The following is a 19,779-nucleotide window of genomic DNA, read 5'->3' as shown; positions in this document are numbered from 1 at the left end:
TACTTATTTTCTTTTATATCTATTTCCTGGAATTTTTGTTAAAGTTCAGACTGAAATATGACATATTTAAAAAAAAAATCTCTTATTTGAAAATTTTGTCTTAGTATGTTCTCAGTAACATTTACTGGTTTAAACAATGGTCTTGTTACCTCTCTTCACCAATAATGTTAAGCTGATGTTTATGATCTCTGTTTAAGAGTTGCATTTTAACACAGCACTTTTTGTAAAACCACCAAAGGCAATGAAGTCCTGTGGATAACACGAAAACATCATCTCAGTGATATTACAGCATCTCAGCTGGATGAGTTCCAGTGCCCTGCTGGAAGACATTATCTGTAACGTGGGGAATGTATAATTTATCTCCACTGAAGTTAGTTTTTCACCATAATCTAGTCAGTGGTAAACTCACCTCATGGATAGACAGGGTGTTATTGTAGAATAGGTGTTACTGCAAGTTTTAAGGTATTATTACTGCAGTTTTCAGGCTGCAACATAAATTCACTTTTAACATTTCCTTTTTCCTTTTCATAGGATATTAAAGTCTTTCTCCAAAAATCCAAAGAAGCAAAATCAATTGATGGGGAGCAAAACAGGTGTGAAGACATCAATGTATGAAAAATTACTGTTCATGAACATTAGTAATCTTTTTTCCCAAATTCTGTAAGAAATGTGTCTTTCAGGTCCTGTCCTCTCTTCCATGAGAAAAGTTTTTTTGTTTATTTTTGCAAGAGCAAAATCCCATTCCAACTACACATTTTCTGTTATTTTAAATTTAAAAAAAATCAAAACAACAAAACCACCAACAGGAAAAGTTACAGTTTGCTCATCTTAAATAGTCTGATGATATTTCTAAATAAAATTAAACCAATTTCTGAATTTAGATAGAATTGGTAGTGTCTTCATTAAGATTTGGTTAAAGAAAAGAGTATATCCCATTCTTCTAAATGCACTAAGATATCTATTCAGCTTTTGTTATATGTACAGTTAATTAATTATTTGTAATTAATTAAATGCTGTAATCAATCTTTTTAAAACATGTTGCAACTTCTAGCTAATAAAATTAATGAAAGCAATGTTTTCTCTAAGACAAGGATAAACTGGGCATCACATTCCTGAAAATTATGTGTTTGTTGACAGTGGAGATGATGAATCTTTGCCACTGAACCTTTCTATTTCTAACCTTGCAGTACATCTCAGCTCTACCACCTGCTAAAGACCTGCTTGCAGTCCTTTTTTTTATTGGCACATGGCTTTTATTGACACACAAGGACACCATATACTCCAGACACATGCTGCAGATTTTCATGTGTGATAGGTGCTTGTCTAAAAATATCTATGGCACACCATGACACCTAGAGAAAGTTGGCTTCTGTGGCAGATTAAGCAGTCTTGGTCAAGCACTCTACTTACAGCTGAAGTGGTTGTTTCTTTTTCTATATGAAGTCTGAGTCTTACCGGTTTTCCTGAATAACAGGATCTTCGTGTTTAAATGCAGTTTTATCCAATTTCTCAGTTTTCTTGTGTGTAGTGACGGCTGACTATAAGTTCTGATAGGAACTGTTTTTTCATGGACCTTTGTGACATACATTTCAGAATACCCTTTGTAAATAATTCCCCTAGATTTGAAAATGGAGATGCATAAAAATTTCTCTGTTTTCAGTGGTATTCTGGTATTCTTCTGATCCACAGTCTTCTGAAGACTAAACATAGGAAACTGATAACTGTGATTATCTGAACTCAGTATAGAGTCTAATTTTCAGTCTGTCAGCTGCCCAAGATATTAGCAAACCTCCAGCATTCTACACTGTCTTAGTAGCTTGTATCTGAACACTGCTCATTCATTCTGGGTATATTTTTTCTGTATTCATCATTGCCCTTATTAAATTGTACAAAATGTTTAATGGTTCTTTTCCGTGGTTTGATTCAGCAAAGTATTTGAACATATGATGCTCTTTAAGAGTACAAATAATCCCACTGAAGTCATATAACCCATAGGGAACCACAAACCTTTACCCTTTGCTGAGAATGTTATCTGCACAGAATATTTTTTCATTTTAATATATTTTCATTACTTTTTAGCCAAGTATGCATGAGATAATATAGTACCCACATATGATGATGTTCCTTGTGAGATTTCTAGACTGCCTTTTTGAGTTATAAAACAATTCTGTATCAAAAATGCAATAGCAGCATATTAAAAAAAAGACGAAAGGTTAGACAACAAATAAGAGACCAGATAAATAAATTTATCTCACAGTAAATTTTTTTTCAGATTTTTAGAGCCCGATGTCAATAATGGCAGGTTTATTTCTTTGTTGATTAAATTTTGAATTAAAAATTTAAATTAACATTTTGAAAAGAAAGTCTAAGGATAGCAGATCAAAGCATCTATATGTGATGTATGAATCTCAGGAAAGAAGCCAGTCAGCTTATTGCATCAGGCAAAAAATGTTAATATCTCTTCAGACTACATATTTTGTGCTAACCACACCAGCACAGAAACAGATGTAACTTTTTTGTGCCCCCACAAACCATGCTAAAACCTCAACATCCTTGTTTTAGATGTGACAACAGACTTTATGATATACATACAGATTATTCTTCTACCAGAATAATTTCTTCACAGAACATAAACAATTTAGTCAGTTTCATCCCCAATATTTTTTAAACATAACCAGTATATATTCATACAAGAATTTGGCTTTTTACTCGATATTAAAATATAGAATGAATAAAAAAAATTGTAGTTCTCTGTCTTTTGCATATTTCATAATCTTTAAATTGTTTATTTTCTTCCACATTTAATTTCTTATTAAAAAACAGCTTTAATTACTAAGTGTTTAATTCTGCCTTTGCATATTAGTGATCTCCATGAGAAAAGGAAAAAAGGTATTATTTTCAAAAAGCCTTCCCTACAGTTTATAAACCTGAGTGAAGGAAGAAGCTTCAGCTACTGAAAATTATAAATTGCTATATAGTTAAGATTCTTCATGTATTCCTCCCTTCTTATACACTGCTCATATATATTTTACCTGTGATTTAGAATGTGACATAAAATCATTACTAATAATGATAATGAAATTAAGTGCAGATTGCAGAGCAGTGTAAAATAGTAAAAAGTGAAGTAATTTGTATGCGGTGTCAAGCTTCATGCAGTGAGCACGTACTCCTCTATGGGAAAGTAAAGGTGTCATTTACAAAGCAAAGAATGTATGCCCTGACAATTGCAATGTATTTTTTCAACAGTTACTACTTGAGTATGGCTGAGTATCACAAGAGTTATTAAAGAGATTTTGAGTTCCAGCCCAGCTGTGACCCAGACATGAAAGAGGTCCTTGTTGTTATGAAGGGGGAATGCTGAGTAGTTCTGCATTCAGATGTAGCAGGAGAGTTACAGTTACATCGTGTTCAGCTTTGATAGATACACTTCAGGCAGGATAGCTGAAACTAAAAAGTATTCAGAGAATATTGTCAAGAATGGTAGGAAATCATGTTTTATATAAGAAAGTATGAAGAGCTTGGTCTCTTTACTTCACCAAAGGAAAATGTAATGGGATTTCAGATATAATTTTTACAAGAACCCATCTTCATTCTGGTAGACACCACGAAGATTCAATGGCTGGAACCCTTGGCTTCAAAACATGTAGCAGATTTTTAATAGATTTTTAATTTTTCATATTAGATGAACTGTTGAAGCAGCTAGCTAAATGAACCAATTTCCTCATCAGAGAGTCGTAAAATCCAGATAGGCAATTCTTTCAGACACAGTTTGTGATAGGAACTAAAAGAAGAAATAACTGCCCATTTGATATTAACACACAGAGTTTAAAACTGTACCTGAACTAGTTTGGCTTTCAGTTAATTGTATGTAGCATGCTCAGTCCTGTTTTCGCAGCCTGATGTCTTTTAATGTTTTATTTACTCCTTAATTACACTTATGTCAGATATTCTTGTCTATGCTGCATAGAAAATGCCTTGGATGGTTTGATTTAGAAAAGATGGAACAAAAGTTATATTATCGATGCTCTCATAATAATTAAAATTACTTTTATTCCATCTGTGCAAGAATCTTTTTTCAAAAAAGCTGCAAACCAAAAGGTGCTGCTGAATTAGGATGTTTTCTATACTTTTATTAATTTACATAAAATCTCCCGGAGTAAATCAATCTCAACAATTCATTCTGTACAGAACTCTCCATATTAGTCTGTTTCAGGGCTATGATCCATTCCTTTATGTAAGTAGAATTCCTCCAGATTTGTCCCTTAGAAATCAGAGTCTGGTACAGGAAGATTAAGAATTCTGCAAGTAACCAGATCACTTTAAAAGGCAGTTATGTTTTGTTTTGTTATTTTGCTTTAAAATAGCTGAGTGATGTCACATTGTTGCCATAATAGCAAGAAAAGTTCCTCAATCTGCTCTGTGGTCCTTACCTCAAAATTTCCACTGAGCATGAGGTTCAGACACACTTTCTTTTTTTACTCTTCCTAAGTAAAGCCAGCTGGTTTGTTAAAAGCCTCTTAGCTCTGTTGAAATTTCTAAGTGTGTGAAGACAGCTTAAGAGAAGCTCTCCAAACCATTGAAAGAACAGAGTGATAAATGCAATCTGAAAATCAAGCACACTACACAAACTTCTTTGCAATTTTATAGTTATGAAATTAAAGCAACATCAATCAGAAAATTTCACAAGTTGTAGTATTGTTCACTTTATCAGTAAAGATTACCTAGGTTGATACTGCTTTTATTACCTTTAATATATTCTATAAAAGAATGTGCTTATTTGCAAGTAGAAAAACAATTTAATTCCCAGTTTTACAAAATATCCTTGGCAGTGGGAAAAAAATATTTTCTTTAAAGTTTATTTTAAATAAAATGTATAATGAAAATTCTGCTGTTCAACATCTCATCATAGAACATCCCTGAAAATTCAAGAAGGAACATGCAAAAGATTGCCCATCTAGCAAAAGCAGCCCTCATAATGATTAATTCTAAGGAGCAGGTCTACTGAAAAGAACTTGGGGGATATTGGTGGACAGCAAGCTGAACATGAGCCAGCAGTGTGTTCTGGCAGCAAGAGCAATCCTGGCATGTGTAAACAGGAACACAGCTTGCAGTAGATGGAGAAAAGTCATTATCCTCAAGCAATTAGCACTCATCATGTTTACAGTGATGACTACAATTCTGGACCTCCCAATACCAGGAAGACATCAATACTTAATATTTCGGAGGCTTCTCACTTGCATCCAAGACTTCACATTCAAGACTTCTCAAATTTTTTGTCTCAGGGGCAATGCTTTGGACATCCTTACACTTCATAGTAGCAGAGTTTTGAATTAGTAGCGTAAAAGGCTTGACAAGCTTCTAGCTCACAACCATACTACAGTAACGTAAAAAAAGTGGTTGTCTGTACTTTGTGAAAAACTTGTACTTATCTTGGGCTATGAATGTTGTGGCTGTTAAATAAAAAGTAGCAGCAGTACCCATCAGGAAGAAAGAGTGTGCCCATGCACAATTAATGGTTTAAATTAGGCAAAACCTTAACTTTTCCTCACTTTTCTTGTGACAGAGGTTCACCTTTCCTTTGTTTCCTATATTTATGTGTATATATATATATTCATATATGTATACATGTACACATCTATAAATTCATGTCTATATATGTGTACACATATATACAAACATGTATACATGAAGAAAGTTAAAGCTTTTCTTGCTTGATTACAGATAGGATGACATTTTAATATGACAAAGTTTAATTTCATCCTGGTTAACTGTGAATTGCAGCTTTTTCAGCAAATGGTATCCAGTGCTCAAGATGATTTTTTAAATTATTTTTTTAATGTGCAAAGTTATAAACGTTGAACTCAAAATCTGATCCACTGCAGAATTTCACATGTACTGTAGCTCTGATAAAGTTTAGGAGAAGGTCTTAATCATAGTTCATCTTGTGGAAAAGTTACTACTTCAGATAAATAATATTTAGTTATGTCAGTATAGACTTTTTGTTGGGCATTTTAAATTTGTTAATGGAAATAACAGCATGTACAAAAATACAATCATTATTTACAGTATTTTAAAAACTGCATGTGCTGAAATCTCTTGGAATTCAAGGTTCAGTGTACTCAGGCCTCAATTAAACATAAACCAAAAACTTACAATACCATAACAGCTGACACTCAGTATATGTTGCAATTGATTTAGCATGTTTTCCTCTTTAATCTGATAATGTTTACTACTGACAAAATGAAACCAGAATGTTTTTAAACTGGATACATCATTTATATTGTTTATGGGAGGAAGCCTAAAAGAGAAGAAGCAAGATTTTGTGGTTAGAGTTCTGCAGTACGGTTATGTCTAACAGAATCATAGAATCATGGAATATCCTGAATTGGAAGGGATCCACAGAGATTATCAAAGTCCAACTCCTGGCCCCACACAGAACATCCCCAAGAATCCCACCACATGCCTGAGAGTGTTGCCCAAGCACTTCTTGACCTCTGTCAGGCTGGTGCTGTGACCACCGCCCTGCGGAGCCTGTTCCAGTGCCCAACCACCCTCTGGGTGAGAAACTTTTCCTGATACCCAACCTAAACCTCCCCTGACACAGCTTCAGGCCATTCCCTTGGGTCCTGTCACTGTCACCACAGAGATCAGTGTCTGCCTCTCCTCTTCCCCTCATGAGGGAGGTGTAACTGCAGTGAAGTGTCCTGTCAGTCTCAGCCGCTCCTCACACAGCTTCTCCTCCTGACCAATCTTCATGGCTGACATTTGGAGGCTCTCTAATGGTTTCATGTCTTCTTTATACTGTGCCACCCTATCACTTTGAGGTGAGGCCGCCCCAGCTCAGAGCAGAGCAGGACAATCCCCTTTCTTGCCTGGCTGGTGATGTTGTCCCTGATGCCCCCAGGACAGGGTTGGCCCTCCTGGCTGCCAGGGCACTGCTGGCTCATGTTCAACTTGCCATGGACCCACAGCCCCAGGTCCCTTTCTTCAGTGCTGTTTTTCAACCTCTCCTTCTCCAGTTTGTACATCCAGGGTTGCCCCATCCCAGCTGCAGAATCCAACAATTCCCCTTGCTGAACTCCATGTGGCTGGCAGTTGCACATCTCTGATTTATTGAGGGTTCTCTGCAAGGCCTCTCTGCCTTCAAGGGAGTCAACAGCTCCTCCCAGTTTTCTATCATTTGCAAACTTATTTAATAGCCCAATGAGTCCTCTATCCAAGTAATTTATGGACATGTTGAAGAGAACTGGGCCTAAGATGAAGCCAAGCCAAGTGAAATAAAATATGGAGGTGTCACAACTGACTGCAGTTTATTGACCTAATTTAGACACTGTAATCTTGCTAAAACAATCAAGGGCTGGCAATTTTTTTGAAGCATACATACATCTTTAGGAGTCAAAATATAGTTTTCAAAAAAAAAAGCCCTTTTTCTTCTCTGCCATTGGAAAATGTATCAGGAAACAGAAGGTTTCAGCTTCTTTTCCAAAGGAACTCAAAGAACCAATAGAACCTTATTTTCCTAATTTTCAGAGATTAACAATAACTTCTTCATGTTTTCTGCTTTGCACTTTCAGCAACAACCGACTTTTTCTTTAAAAGAAATATACCTTAGTCTATTTGGCTTTTTTTCTCCCCCACTACTTCCTTGAAAATTGGTTGAATTAATGAGCACTCTTAACTCATGAAATTAGCCCATGGCATATTTTCACCTCTGATTATCTGAATTATACAGGCATCATGACAATCAGCACAGCTTTATTTTTTCCCTAAGCAAACTACTCTGGTTTGAATTGATCTTCAATCTTGTTCTAAGAAAAATAAGAAAAATCTCTGTTACTTCATTCTTCTCATGCTTGATTGTAAACCCAAATGATTAAAATGCAAGACTCCTTAAAAGATCCAAAACTGAGCAAAGGAAGGGCTAGGGTGGCTTCTCAGAAACAGATGAATTAGAAGTAAGAAACAGGTTTCCTCTTCTCTACCACTACCCACATCTGAACATACAAACAACAAAAACAATGGTAAGGTAAGGAACAAAATGAGGACAAACTCAAAAAAGAGAAAAAAAAAAAAGAGCTGGTACACAGATAAAATCAAAGACTGTTTCCTATCAAGAGTTTGTTTTGGAGTATTTATATTCATAAGGTGAATTTTTCTCTCAACTGAAATCAGTGGAGTGTTTTATTCTGATTTTAAACTAAACTGAGTTTGCATCTGCAGATTGACTTTTGACTGCAAGAAACTTCATCCCAAAACTCTCAAAAAAAAGCCTAGTAATTACTCTTGTCAGTTTTTAGTAAAGTGTTCATTTATAATTGCAAAAGAATATGAGAAACAGCATGCAGAACATCAGACACTGATTTATTTTAATACTGCAATTCTAAAAAACATTCCACTGTTGTTCAGATTGAATTCTACCTCTGCAGTCCAGTGACTTTGTTATGCTTTTTGTTCTAAGCTGAAAAGCTTTCTTTCTTTTGGAAGCTAGGTAAATGACAGCATGTTTTCTTAATCTTTATTTTATAGAGAAAAAAAAGAGTTCTGATGCCTCACCCCATATGTTTGTACAGATTTTTCTCTGCAATAATGAGTTTACATTCTAGAATCAGGCATCCCATGTATCTGGTCAGACTTTGCAGTTCTAGTTCTGTTAAGGCCTTTTAGAAATCAGCTACTAACAATTATTCTCCCATCTTTTATTCTGTCTCCCCAGTAAGTTGTTAACAAAGACTTCTGATGTGTTTTTAAAGTAAAAAAGGCTAATTTCAAACAAATATATTACAAAGGTTTAAAGATGCCATTTGAAAAATAGTAATTGCAGAATATGGATGCAATTTGCTTTAAAATATTCTACTGACAGCAGTCATGTTCTGCTTGGACTGGGGCCAATTCAGGGGAAGTGCCATTTTGGGTATTTATATTATACCATATGTTCCTTCATTGATCAGTGCCTGTCTAATAATGCAACTAGAACAGGATTGATAAAGTATCTTGCAGATGCAGTTTGACTTCACTAATTCCCAATGGAGACTTTTGATGTTGATACATACAAAATTTCCTGTGTTTTGTAAATGCAGGAATGTATTTTGGGTCATCATTCTTAGCACTTTACTACAGAACATTTGATGGCAAAGTATTTAAACTATGTTTAATTCTTTGCTGATGAGTTTTACAGCTTGATCTTGATTGCATTAATATTCTTGGAGGCTTAGGTAAGAAACAGTGAGCTCACATCTAGGTTAGATTTATATATGTTTGTAAGTGGTCTAAGCACTCTCAGAGTCGGAGAACAGGCTAAGTGGTTAAATGGAGTTAGGCATTGTAAATTGGGTTTTCAGATTGATTCTCTTGTCCTTTTCAATCTACAGGTAAGTGCTTATACCAGTTCTGAACCGTTACCTCCTCTATGTTTAGAACTGCAAATTCAGCTCCCATAACAAAGATTTACAAATCCATACATTAAATCAAGTAGAATTAGATTTTTTGGCAGTAGTTGCACAGTGTTTTAGAAACATATTGTCAGAGATTTTCAAGATAACATTCTTGCATTGACGTTTTAATAGAGCTGGCTCTGTTAAACTACTGCTCTTGAAAAGGCTATTAAAGACAACTGAGAGTAGCGTACACATTACAGAGTCTTCTGGGGATGACTGGCTAAAAGTTTTGTCAATTTTTCTTGCCATAAAAGGTTTTGCACATCAGATACTTTGCCTTCATGTAAGAAGTGCCACATTTGCTGTAGTGAAATGCACCCCTCTGTTTATTAACTAAAGTTTTGTGTGTGTCAGCATTATTGATAGGGAATTTATGATGTTAAACAGCAGCTGTAAGATAGTAAATCAATCTTATTCTAGTTGAATTGTATCATTAAAGAGGTATTAATCAATGAAGGAATGTAAATACCCAGTATGCACTGATTGCAAAAACAGCTGATTTAGGGAAACAAAAGCATGTTTAAGGGCTTAGTGAGGGAATAATCTTTATAACTAAAAAGAATATGTCAATATATGTTATCTTATTGCTTCTCCTTACCCAAAGAATGCATGAATATGAACAAAATAATGCTTAGAAAGACTGGAATATTTTTGTGGAATTAATTAAGGAGAAAATGCAAGTTTTTTATTGCTTTCTTTCTGTGCAGAGAATATATTGTAGAATTTCCTGAATGTTAGTCACTTATCTGATAAAGCAATTGTATTCAGACAGACATATAATTGAAATAAAAAGGTAAATGTTATTGAAGGAGGAGATGCATAATCACATTTCTGAGGAAAGATATTTGATGTGTTTTCTCACTTCTGTTTATAACAGCCAAATGTGGTATGCTGACCTGGAAGAGAAGGTGATGTACTCCCAGGTTGCTCTGGCTGTGTCAGTTATTGTTTTGAAAGGTTTTGCATCTCCTCCTCAAGAGCCACATTTCACTAAGCAGGACAATGAGCTGACCTAATTTGACTGAGTAGGTTGCACTTCTAACAAACTCACAAACATAAGCTGACCTAATTTAGGTCCTCATGCGTTACTGTGGTTAAAAAGTCCCTGCATTAAATTGACTGTCATGTTTATTTAAAAGTGAAGGGCTTTGCAAACTTTTCAGATAGACAAAACAAATGAAATTACTGTCTCACTAATTGCTGTAGCAGCAACTCAGATAAAATCATTTACATATATGAGTTTAACCCATGTTTTAAACACTGAAAGAGTGAATATCATCAGGAAACTCCATATCAGGTCAATTTTCTTCCTCCTATCTGAAGAGATGGCAAAAATACATATTGTCAGACTAGTGCAGCACTGGAGGACCTCTTCATCCTCCTTGTCAAGGTCTTGCGTGGTTTTTAAATGCAGAATCAATAGCATTAGTTAGTTATATTTATAATAAATAATTTTAATAATATAAAAATTTATTATTTATTCTAAATTAATTAATTTGACTTTTCTCCTTTTTTCGCATAGGTTCTTGTCTTTGTGCAGTTAGAAAGAGCAAGTATATCTCTGCCTCTTCAGAGGGTCTGTGACTGTCAAGGATTAGAGAGGGCATGAAGTTGGTCCAGTTAACCTCTTCTGTTAAAAATTATTTTTTTAAAAGTGGTGGTGGCATGTAGTGGGAAGCTATGCATTTTTTTTTTCTTCAGTTCTGGAGAAGGGAAGGGAAAAGTTCAGGAGGGGAAGGAAATGGTTAAGGAAAGGAATGGTGAAGGAAAGAAAGTGAAGGGTTAAGGAAGCGGCAGGAAGAGAAGGGTTAAGCAAGGGAAAGGAAGGGTTAAGGAAGAGGAAAGGAAAAGAACTGCGCATCTTGCCAAGCATCAGATTTTTCCATTATCACCTGTGAGAAGTGAAACTTCTTCAAAAGACAGATTTTCTTATGCAATTAAGTAACTGTAGAGTGCTGATCTATGAGAAACATGCAGACCACAATCATTCATTCCCAACACGTACAGCCAACAGCAGGTTGCTTGCATGCTAGTGGCTCATTAGATAAAACAGTTCTAGCACATAGACCACAGGCAAAAGTGTCACGTCGCACCCACACCTATATGAACCACTTCTGCTTCTTCAGGGTAAATAAAAAAATCTACCTAGGCAAACTTTTTTTTTTTTTTTTTTCAGAAATACTTTTGTTTATTTTTACACTAAAAAAAACAGTCTATTAAGTAATGTGTTTAAAAGAAGACATGGAACAAAACATGCTAACATGAGTTTCTGTATCTCTTTTAGGATGGGAAACCTAGTAAGAGTTTCAATTAGGGTAAGAATCTGGAGCTCATTGTCTAAAATAGGAGTCATAGACTGTCCTTTCAAATGTAGTAAATTCTTGCAGCAGATTTGAAGGCACTAGATTTTTGTGGTTTTATGGTAGATGGAAGGCTTTCAGAGTAAATTGCATGACAAGAGCTATCAAATTCATCACTGTTTGTAGTTATTGAAATTATTATTTTCAAATATTTTTTGGAAAAAACCCAACACTTAGCTCCTTTCATCTTTGCCAGGCATTCATAAACCGATGGAGAGATATGGCAATGTACTCATGACTCATAAACTTAATTTAGGTTTTGGAAGAGGAATTTTATGTTTGTATGGATCAGTCCTACATATTTTTTAGTCATTTGCGTGGATAACACAGTTGTTTGTAGCAACTAAATTGGACATAATTTTTCAAGTAGTTATATAAAAATAATATTCCTCCAAAAAGTATTTGTTAATAATAGATGAAGACAGGTAGAAAGCTACATGGATTAGGTGCTGGAAGCTGTCTTTGCTTCACTGGTGTCTATGACAAAATCCCTTGCACAGGAAGTCACTCCCTTGCTGCAGTGTTCCACTGCCTCTGAGCACAGGAAACAACATTTTTGGACCTGGATCAACAATGAAACAGTTATCAAGTCTGTTCCTCTTTCTAAAATCTCTATTACAATGACTTCAGCCCAACTAAATAATGAGTTCAAAGCAGACAAAGTTTTTTAACTCTCTACATTCCTCAGTGCTGGTACCTTTACAGTTTCTAGGTGATGTTGACCCCTTTGTTTCATCAGCTGCCTATTCTTACCTTGGAACAGAAAAATTCAGTGCACATGAAGGGCTGAAAATTTTTATATTATTAAGAACATTATAACAGTGTTCAGGACTATAATAAACTTTTCATTCTCTAAGTATTGGCCCCACTACATAAACAGGAAAGAATAGTTTTTTGATAGCTTCCTATCTGAACACCATTTTCTCATTTGTATATGAGTCAATTGTCAGGAAACTTCTAGATTCTGCATGTGTTTGTTAAAATACAACTTCTGTGACAGCATAAGCCTCTGTTAGATAGCAAAGCTGCCTGGGACACATAGAGAACAGAGCCCAAAGCTGCATATTTGTGGCAGAGATAGAATATGTGCTGTTCTGGTTCACGGTACATTTTCCACACTACATCCCCTCTTGCTGCGGTTGGTTACGCAGTGAAATCCAGAGTTCTCATCATGGTTTTACTTGTGTGAGCAATTTCAGAGGAAATAAAGTGAAACTGATATAAAAGTGCAAATGAAAAGTTCTCATGATCAAGAAAGCTTTTTTTTTTTTTTTTTTTTTTGTATGTTCTTTCTGTGGTTTCAGAAAGGATCAGAAATGAAAGGGTTTATTATTGTTATTACTTTCTAAGTAATAGCTTTCCCAAATGCTGTTTGACAGCTACCATGACTTCACTGGAAATGTGTATTCATCCATGTAGCGCCTCTGGCTACTAATTACTGTTAACAAGATTGTCTTCATTAAGTCTCCATAGGGCAGGAGTACAAAGTAGTCCAAACCATGTGGTTCTGTTTAAACACTGGTGCCCTTTCCAATTTGCTTGCCTGACCAAAAATGCTCAATTCCTCTTTCAAGTTTCTCATCTTTTTCAGGAATTTGAATTTGATGAACAAGGGGACTTAAAAATAAAAAAGTTTGTTAGAGGATCAGGATGCTGGCAGAATTCATAGTCCACACTGCAGAGTGTGTTTCCTCTTTGTGAAATGAAGTTTGTGTTCACTTATCTTAAAAAGTAAGATTTTGTGGGGTTTGTTATCAATAGCTCCAAATCAGTGTGCCATAAATAGCTTGATTCCACTCTGTTTTTTCAAAGTATGCTTGTGATGGTGTCTACATCCTCTTTGCTGTGAGGCTGAAGGTAGCTGCATCAAACTGCAGACAGAAATCAGTACTCCATGTGCATAGTCTAAACCGAGTGAGTCAACATAAAGTCACTCCCAGTTATGGGCATTTCTCAAAAATATTTTACATACATTTTCCCTTAACTGCTGAATGATAATCCACAGTAATCAATAAAACTGCCACATGTAGGCCCACAGGGAAAGGGACTGTGAAATAGAAGGAACATTATTCTGTGTAAGAAATCATGAACAGTCCGTCTCAAAATAGTTCCTGAAATACAGAGACAGAAATCCATTTCTAGTTACTCAAATATATGGTTAAGTACTTAGAGGTAATTATCAGCTTGCAACAGATAAATGTAAGGTGTTGATCAGCTGTGAAAATCAATATAAACTTTTGGTAACAAAACATTTATCATGGGAGTTTTGAAAGCTTCCCAGTAAAGCACAAATCCCACTTTGAGAGGAAATTGCTTTTCCCCTCTCTTTTACTTTATTACTTTGAAAATATTTCCTTGAGTAGGAGTTAAACTGGATAATACCACTTGAACTTTTTTCACTATAATAATCAGAAAGCTGAGAAATGTAAATGTAACAGCTGAGAAAATGCGAAGCTGTGAGTCCATTTGCAAGGCAACTCCCTTTTCCCTGCAAACTTCACTTCACAAAAGCATTCACAAATGATGAGTGCTTTAGCATGCAAAAGAAGGGTGTTGATGGGAGAAGCCAATTAGTGAAATACTGGCAAGCACTAAAAATTTTCACTGGTAAGTAAAATGGAGTTTCTATAGATAATTAAAACATTACCCTGTAGACATTAAAAAATGATGTACCTGTGGTGGGGAGGATCTCACTATACACTCCTGATTCTCGATGGTTAGAGCATCCAGCACTTAAAATTTCTGATTTTCCTCCAAGTGTGGCTGAGTCAGTCCATGGAGGACAGTTCATTAAAATTTACTGGATCTGAAACATTCAAGAAAGGGAATGCAAATGCTGAAGTTGACCTCAGCTTGCCCAAGTGAAGGTCTGGTCATGCTGCACAGTTTCTGGGAAGGAGAGATGGCATTAGTCATGATGAATGCCTGGAGGTATTTAAGAGACATAGATGTGGCTCGTAGGGATATGGTTTTGTGGTGGGTTTGGTGGTGTTGCAGTAGTGGTTTCAATCGGTCTTGGAAGCCTTTTCCAAGCTTAAGCATGCTGGTATTCTTTAATTCTGTGGCTTTAGGATTCTGTGACATGGAGAATCACCCTAATTAGTGAGTTTGGTGTATTGCTGCTACCACAGCAGGTTGCAAGCCATGAGGCACTGCAGCATCCTGCTTCTGGCTTGCCTTGGGCCTGGTAGCACCGCTGCGTGAAAGGCCCTTTGTCCCAGTGTCTCACTTGGCCTTTCCTACTCCTCACAGGAGCAGGAACACGCTCTCTTCTGTGCCTAGATGCCCAGATGCAGATGGCTTCTGTCACTGCAGTGGCTTGGCTCTTCCAGCCAGCTGAGTTGTGGAGAGTGGAGAGCTCAGACCCCAGACCATCAGCACTTCATTATTTCCTTTTCCACTTGATCACAGGAAGAAACAGGATATTAACAGTATCACTGCCCCATCCCTAAGTCCATGGTCATCCTTTCCTACTTTACCTGCTCTTAGTACCTCACTGATCACTTGCATCTTGGGTTCTAACAAGTGCACATTTCAGTAGCTACTGTCTGCTGTGGCTTGGTTTTTCTCTTTGGCTGTTCAATATTCAAAATTTTAAATCACTACCTGTTTTTTTCCCCTTTTTCTTTCCTTTATGAGGTGAGCTGTTTTAGCACAAGCTTAGTTCAGCAGAAGAATGTTTTGGCCTTGAACAGACACCTTGACCTGGTAGCTCTCATGGCAGGTATACTTCAGCTGCACTGAGGCCAGGCTTGTGTTTGCCTTCAAAAGTGAAAGCAGGGGAGGTAGGTGTGTTTCCATGTTAAAGCAAACAAACCTCAGGCCAAGGTCACCAAAAGGTTGGGCAGCCTACATAACCTGCAGGCAATCCATGTTTATTGTTTTTACCAACATTGGTTTCTTTTCATATGAGGGAACAGCTCATATGACTGATCAATTTCTGACTTAGTTTTGACATTTTCCTTGAGTTTTAAGGCATTTAAACCACTGTGGAGTGAAAACTAAGTTTAAAACTGTGTTACATACCAAACTCGGTGTCATTCCTGCAAGTCAGACAGCAGTACATGATTTTATTTCATGCATGGTAGACAGTAAGAACCAGCATATATTTATCTTCCCTGTATGCATTATACTGGAGAGAAATCAGCTTGTGTAGTGATAGATTATTCTGGTTAGTACTGTGAAAGAGAAAGTACATGCTAGGATAGAAGGGGAACTGCTCAGCCCCTCTGAGGGTCTGCATGTGGCTGGCTCCTCCTGCAGCACATGCACCTCTGCTGACTGCAAAGACACCTTGCCAGCAAAGTTAGTATTTCCACCCAGTTGTTGGGCAGTCACTAGTGGGGCTTCCCAAGGCTCAGAACTGGGCCCAGTCCTGTTCAGTACCTTTATCAAAGATCTCAATGAGGGAACCAAAAGCACCCTCAGCCAGTTTGGGCAGGCATCAAGCTGGGTGGGAGTGCTGATCCTCTGGAAGGCAGGAGGGCTCTGCAGAGGGATCTGCACAGCCTGGATCCATGGGCTGAGGCCAGTTGTGTGAGGCTCAGCCAGGCCAGGTGCTGGGTCCTGCCCTTGGGTCACAAGAGCTCCCTGCAGCTGCCCAGTGGGAAAGGCCCTGGGGGTGCTGGTCAACAGTGGCTGAACATGAGCCAGTGTGTGCCCAGGTGGTCAGGAATGCCACTGGCATCCTGGCCTGTGTCAGCAACAGTGCAGCCAGCAGGGCCAGGGCAGTGACTGTGCCCCTGTTCTGGGCACTGATGAGGCCACACCTTGAACACCATGTCCAGTTGAGCCCCTCACAGAAAGGAAGTCACTGAGGTGTTGGAGAAAGGTCTGGAGCACAAATCCTGTGAGGAGCAGCTGAGGGAGCTGGGTGTGCTTATTCTGGAGGAAAAGGAGGCTCATGGGAGACCTTATCACTCTACAACTCCCTTAAAGGAGAATGTAGCCAGCTGGGCATCAGCAAGTAGAGAAATGGCCTTGAGTTGTGCCAGGGAAGGCTCAGGTTGGCTATCAGGAAGAATTTTTTCATGGAAAGGGTGGTTAAGCATTGGAATGGGCTGCCCGGGTAGGTGGTGGAGTCAACATCACTGAAGGTGTTCAAGAAACAAGTGAACATGGTAGGTGGTGCTATGGTTTAGCTGGCATGAGGGTGGTTCAGCCAAAGACTGGGTGCAGAGATCTTGGAGGTCTTTTCCAGCCTTAATGATTCTGTGATTCTGTAATATTGCTTGGTAAGGTGAATAGTGAACAAAAAGCTCCTTCTTGGCCTACTCTCTACCCACAGCAAAGAACAAGCCCCATAACGCTGCAGCTGGGATCATCCCTTAATTTACAAGAAGCCATAGCTTCAGGGCTAGTGTGTTCTGCACCATGCCTGTGTGCAGAGACCCAAAAATTGGTCAGGCCTTCATCTTCCTTCTCTCTGGGATACATGCTCCCATTCCTGCATTGCTGACACTGCACAGTTCCTGACAGAGCTCTCCACAAGCACCATGATGATCACTCAGAGTTTGTAAGATGGGTAGGACATCCACTTCAGGTCAACTTCTCCTCCTTTTGCTGCCCCTGCAGACACTGAGAGCCGTTTTACACTACTATTTTTAACTCTCCTTCAATTTTGTTCTTCTACTTTCTCTATATAGGCAACATATCTCTGTGCTGGAATTATACAGAACAATGACCACTTCTTTGCTCATCAGAACCACTTTGGGTAATGTGTTCCCTAATGAAACAATTTTTAACTGTGATGATGTCTGTTCAGCCCATGCTGGACACTCCAGATAGGCAGACCATAGCTGGAAGGTTGACTGCAGCTTGTAGGGAAGGTATGTGAGCAAGGCAATAACAGCCCCATGAAATTAAGCAATTAGGGTCCTGAATGGACCTGACTAAAATAGGTGTGCTAAGCAGCAGCCTTACATTCCCAGAAGTCAGATTTTGTATGTGGTCTGGTCAATGTCTGCACTCTCACAGCCCTTTTATTAGATAAAGCTCTGAGTTCATGGGGCTAATGGTTCCAAAATGAAGTTAGGAAAGGCTGTGGCCATGTAATTCAGCAGGTGTTACCAGTAAATGCAGAATGAGTGTATAAGCACTAGAATGCGGAGAACTGCAGTGGAGACAATGTCCCTACACACAAGGATTAGTGAGACTCTTACTGAGAGTACTGTGTCTGGGTCTGGGCACTTCAGCAAAAAGCTGAAGGAAAATTTTGTGTCAGGAAGACCTGCTTTACTGAGTTAAAAGTTTAAAGCCTTAAAGTTTAGTTTATGTGTTCAAAAACATGATAAAATTATAATTTCATTGTTGACTGCAATTAGCAGTGTGAGTAGGGATTTCTGACAATTTATTTTTATAAACCAAAGTAGGCAAGGTCTGTTGTCTGAAAGTTGTCATTTGAGGCATTAATTCCTCTTTCACTTCAGATCTTGAGAAGAAACAATGTAATAAATCAGGTATCACAACTAGAACTGATAAAGAGAGGGTGATATTCTGTGGACTATGCTGTTCTGCAGGACAGACCACATCAGGACAGTCTGTTCTACCTTGAACAGGGTACATTCACAGCGCTCAGTGGAGCACATCCTGTGTGGATCCAGGGTGTGAGCAGCAGTGGTGATGCAGCTGTGCAGACAGAGAGTGCTCTGAACTCACCTCTCAGCACAGTAAATTAGGGGGATCAGAGCTGTGTGCTAATAATGCTTTTTAGCAACCAGCTTTCATGCCTACAGGTGTACAGAATCTGAAGTGGTGTCTGTACCATCAACCTTTCTAAGCTAAGAATATTGCTGGGCCAGTTAATATATTGCATTGAAAGCTCAGTATATTTGGCAGCAGGATTTTTGGTTTTACTATTCACTCAGTTCTCCCATTCAGATATGAAATTCTTACTGAATCAGATTATATTATTTCTTACATCTTCTACATTGCTGTGGTGAAATTTCTTGTATATCTTTGAACATTTTTCGGGTATATTTTACTGTGGAGCAAAGAAGAGCTGGAAAGACCTGTTAGTCCCATATGGCTACACAGTAGAGACTCACTGTCGCAGCAATCACTCATAAACAATTGCCATGTGGATGATGATAATAATAATGAGTATGAGAATAATAACAATAAGAGTGATGATGATGATGATGATGATGATGATATTAATAATGATATGTCAAACAGTGTTCTGCTGTGCTGTGTAGAGCTGCTGGACCCCACACCTGAAGATCTCTGTTAAGCAGACGCTGTGCTCTAGATTTCAGTCCAAGGTCACCTTACTTTTACATCATTAACACAGACCAGTTCTATTCTCAAGAGAAAGAAAGGCTAATCATCCTTGGTTTGGGGGTTTTGCCTGCTGTGATCCACATGGGGAGACAGTTAAAAATTAAACAAGAAATATGAAGCAAATAAGAATGTGTGCCTTGGGATTAGGGAGGTATACAGCAGGTCTACATTTTCTCCGTGGCTCATCACTTTTTTTTCAGTGGTTGAATTCTTTGTTCCCTGCCTGGCAGAAGCAGGACAAAGCATTGCCTGTTGGCCTTGTGGTGGTGGTGGTTATGACACCCTGCCTTGGGGGGCGTGGGAAGAGCAGTTCTGTCCCTGAGCTTGACCGAAGAGAAATGTGGAGCGTGAGGAGCAGGGAGGGATGGGAGGAGTGGGAGTGAGACAGCTAATGGGTATTTTGCAGCAGGAATGTAGACAGCCAAGAGCAGCCAGGAGCAGGCTTTAACAGAGATTGAAAGAAAGACACTTCCCAAAGGGCACAGACAGAAGAGTGGAGCAACAGAGCCAGCCCGTTGCTGGTAGCTGGGCTGAGAGCCAGCCTGGAGAATGCATCGTGTGTTACCCTGGACAGCACTGAAATCTGATGGAGTTTGTGAATTTCTAAATTCAGGTGGAATCCAAAAGCACATATCTGTGCAGTTTTTGAATACTTTCTGTTATTACAGGATGACAACAGATCCTCATGCCAGCTCTGCCAGATG

At 38.1% G+C, this 19,779-nt stretch overlaps 1 protein-coding gene across 1 annotated transcript in view; it reads left to right on the top strand.

Annotated features, from left to right (window-relative positions):
• The window catches only part of SPEF2 (sperm flagellar 2), a 92,271-nt gene extending 73,246 nt beyond the window's left edge, over positions 1-19,025 (top strand). The window contains 2 exon segments of the mRNA XM_058825918.1: positions 532-593; positions 18,785-19,025. Coding sequence (XP_058681901.1) covers positions 532-593; positions 18,785-19,025 — 303 coding nt within the window.
• Positions 19,026-19,779: the final 754 nt, after the last annotated feature.

Source organism: Poecile atricapillus, chromosome Z (assembly GCF_030490865.1).
Source record: "Poecile atricapillus isolate bPoeAtr1 chromosome Z, bPoeAtr1.hap1, whole genome shotgun sequence".
NCBI lineage: Eukaryota > Metazoa > Chordata > Aves > Passeriformes > Paridae > Poecile > Poecile atricapillus.
The sequence above is the reverse complement of the archived record's forward strand: the minus strand, read 5'-3'. Positions and strand labels throughout refer to the sequence as shown.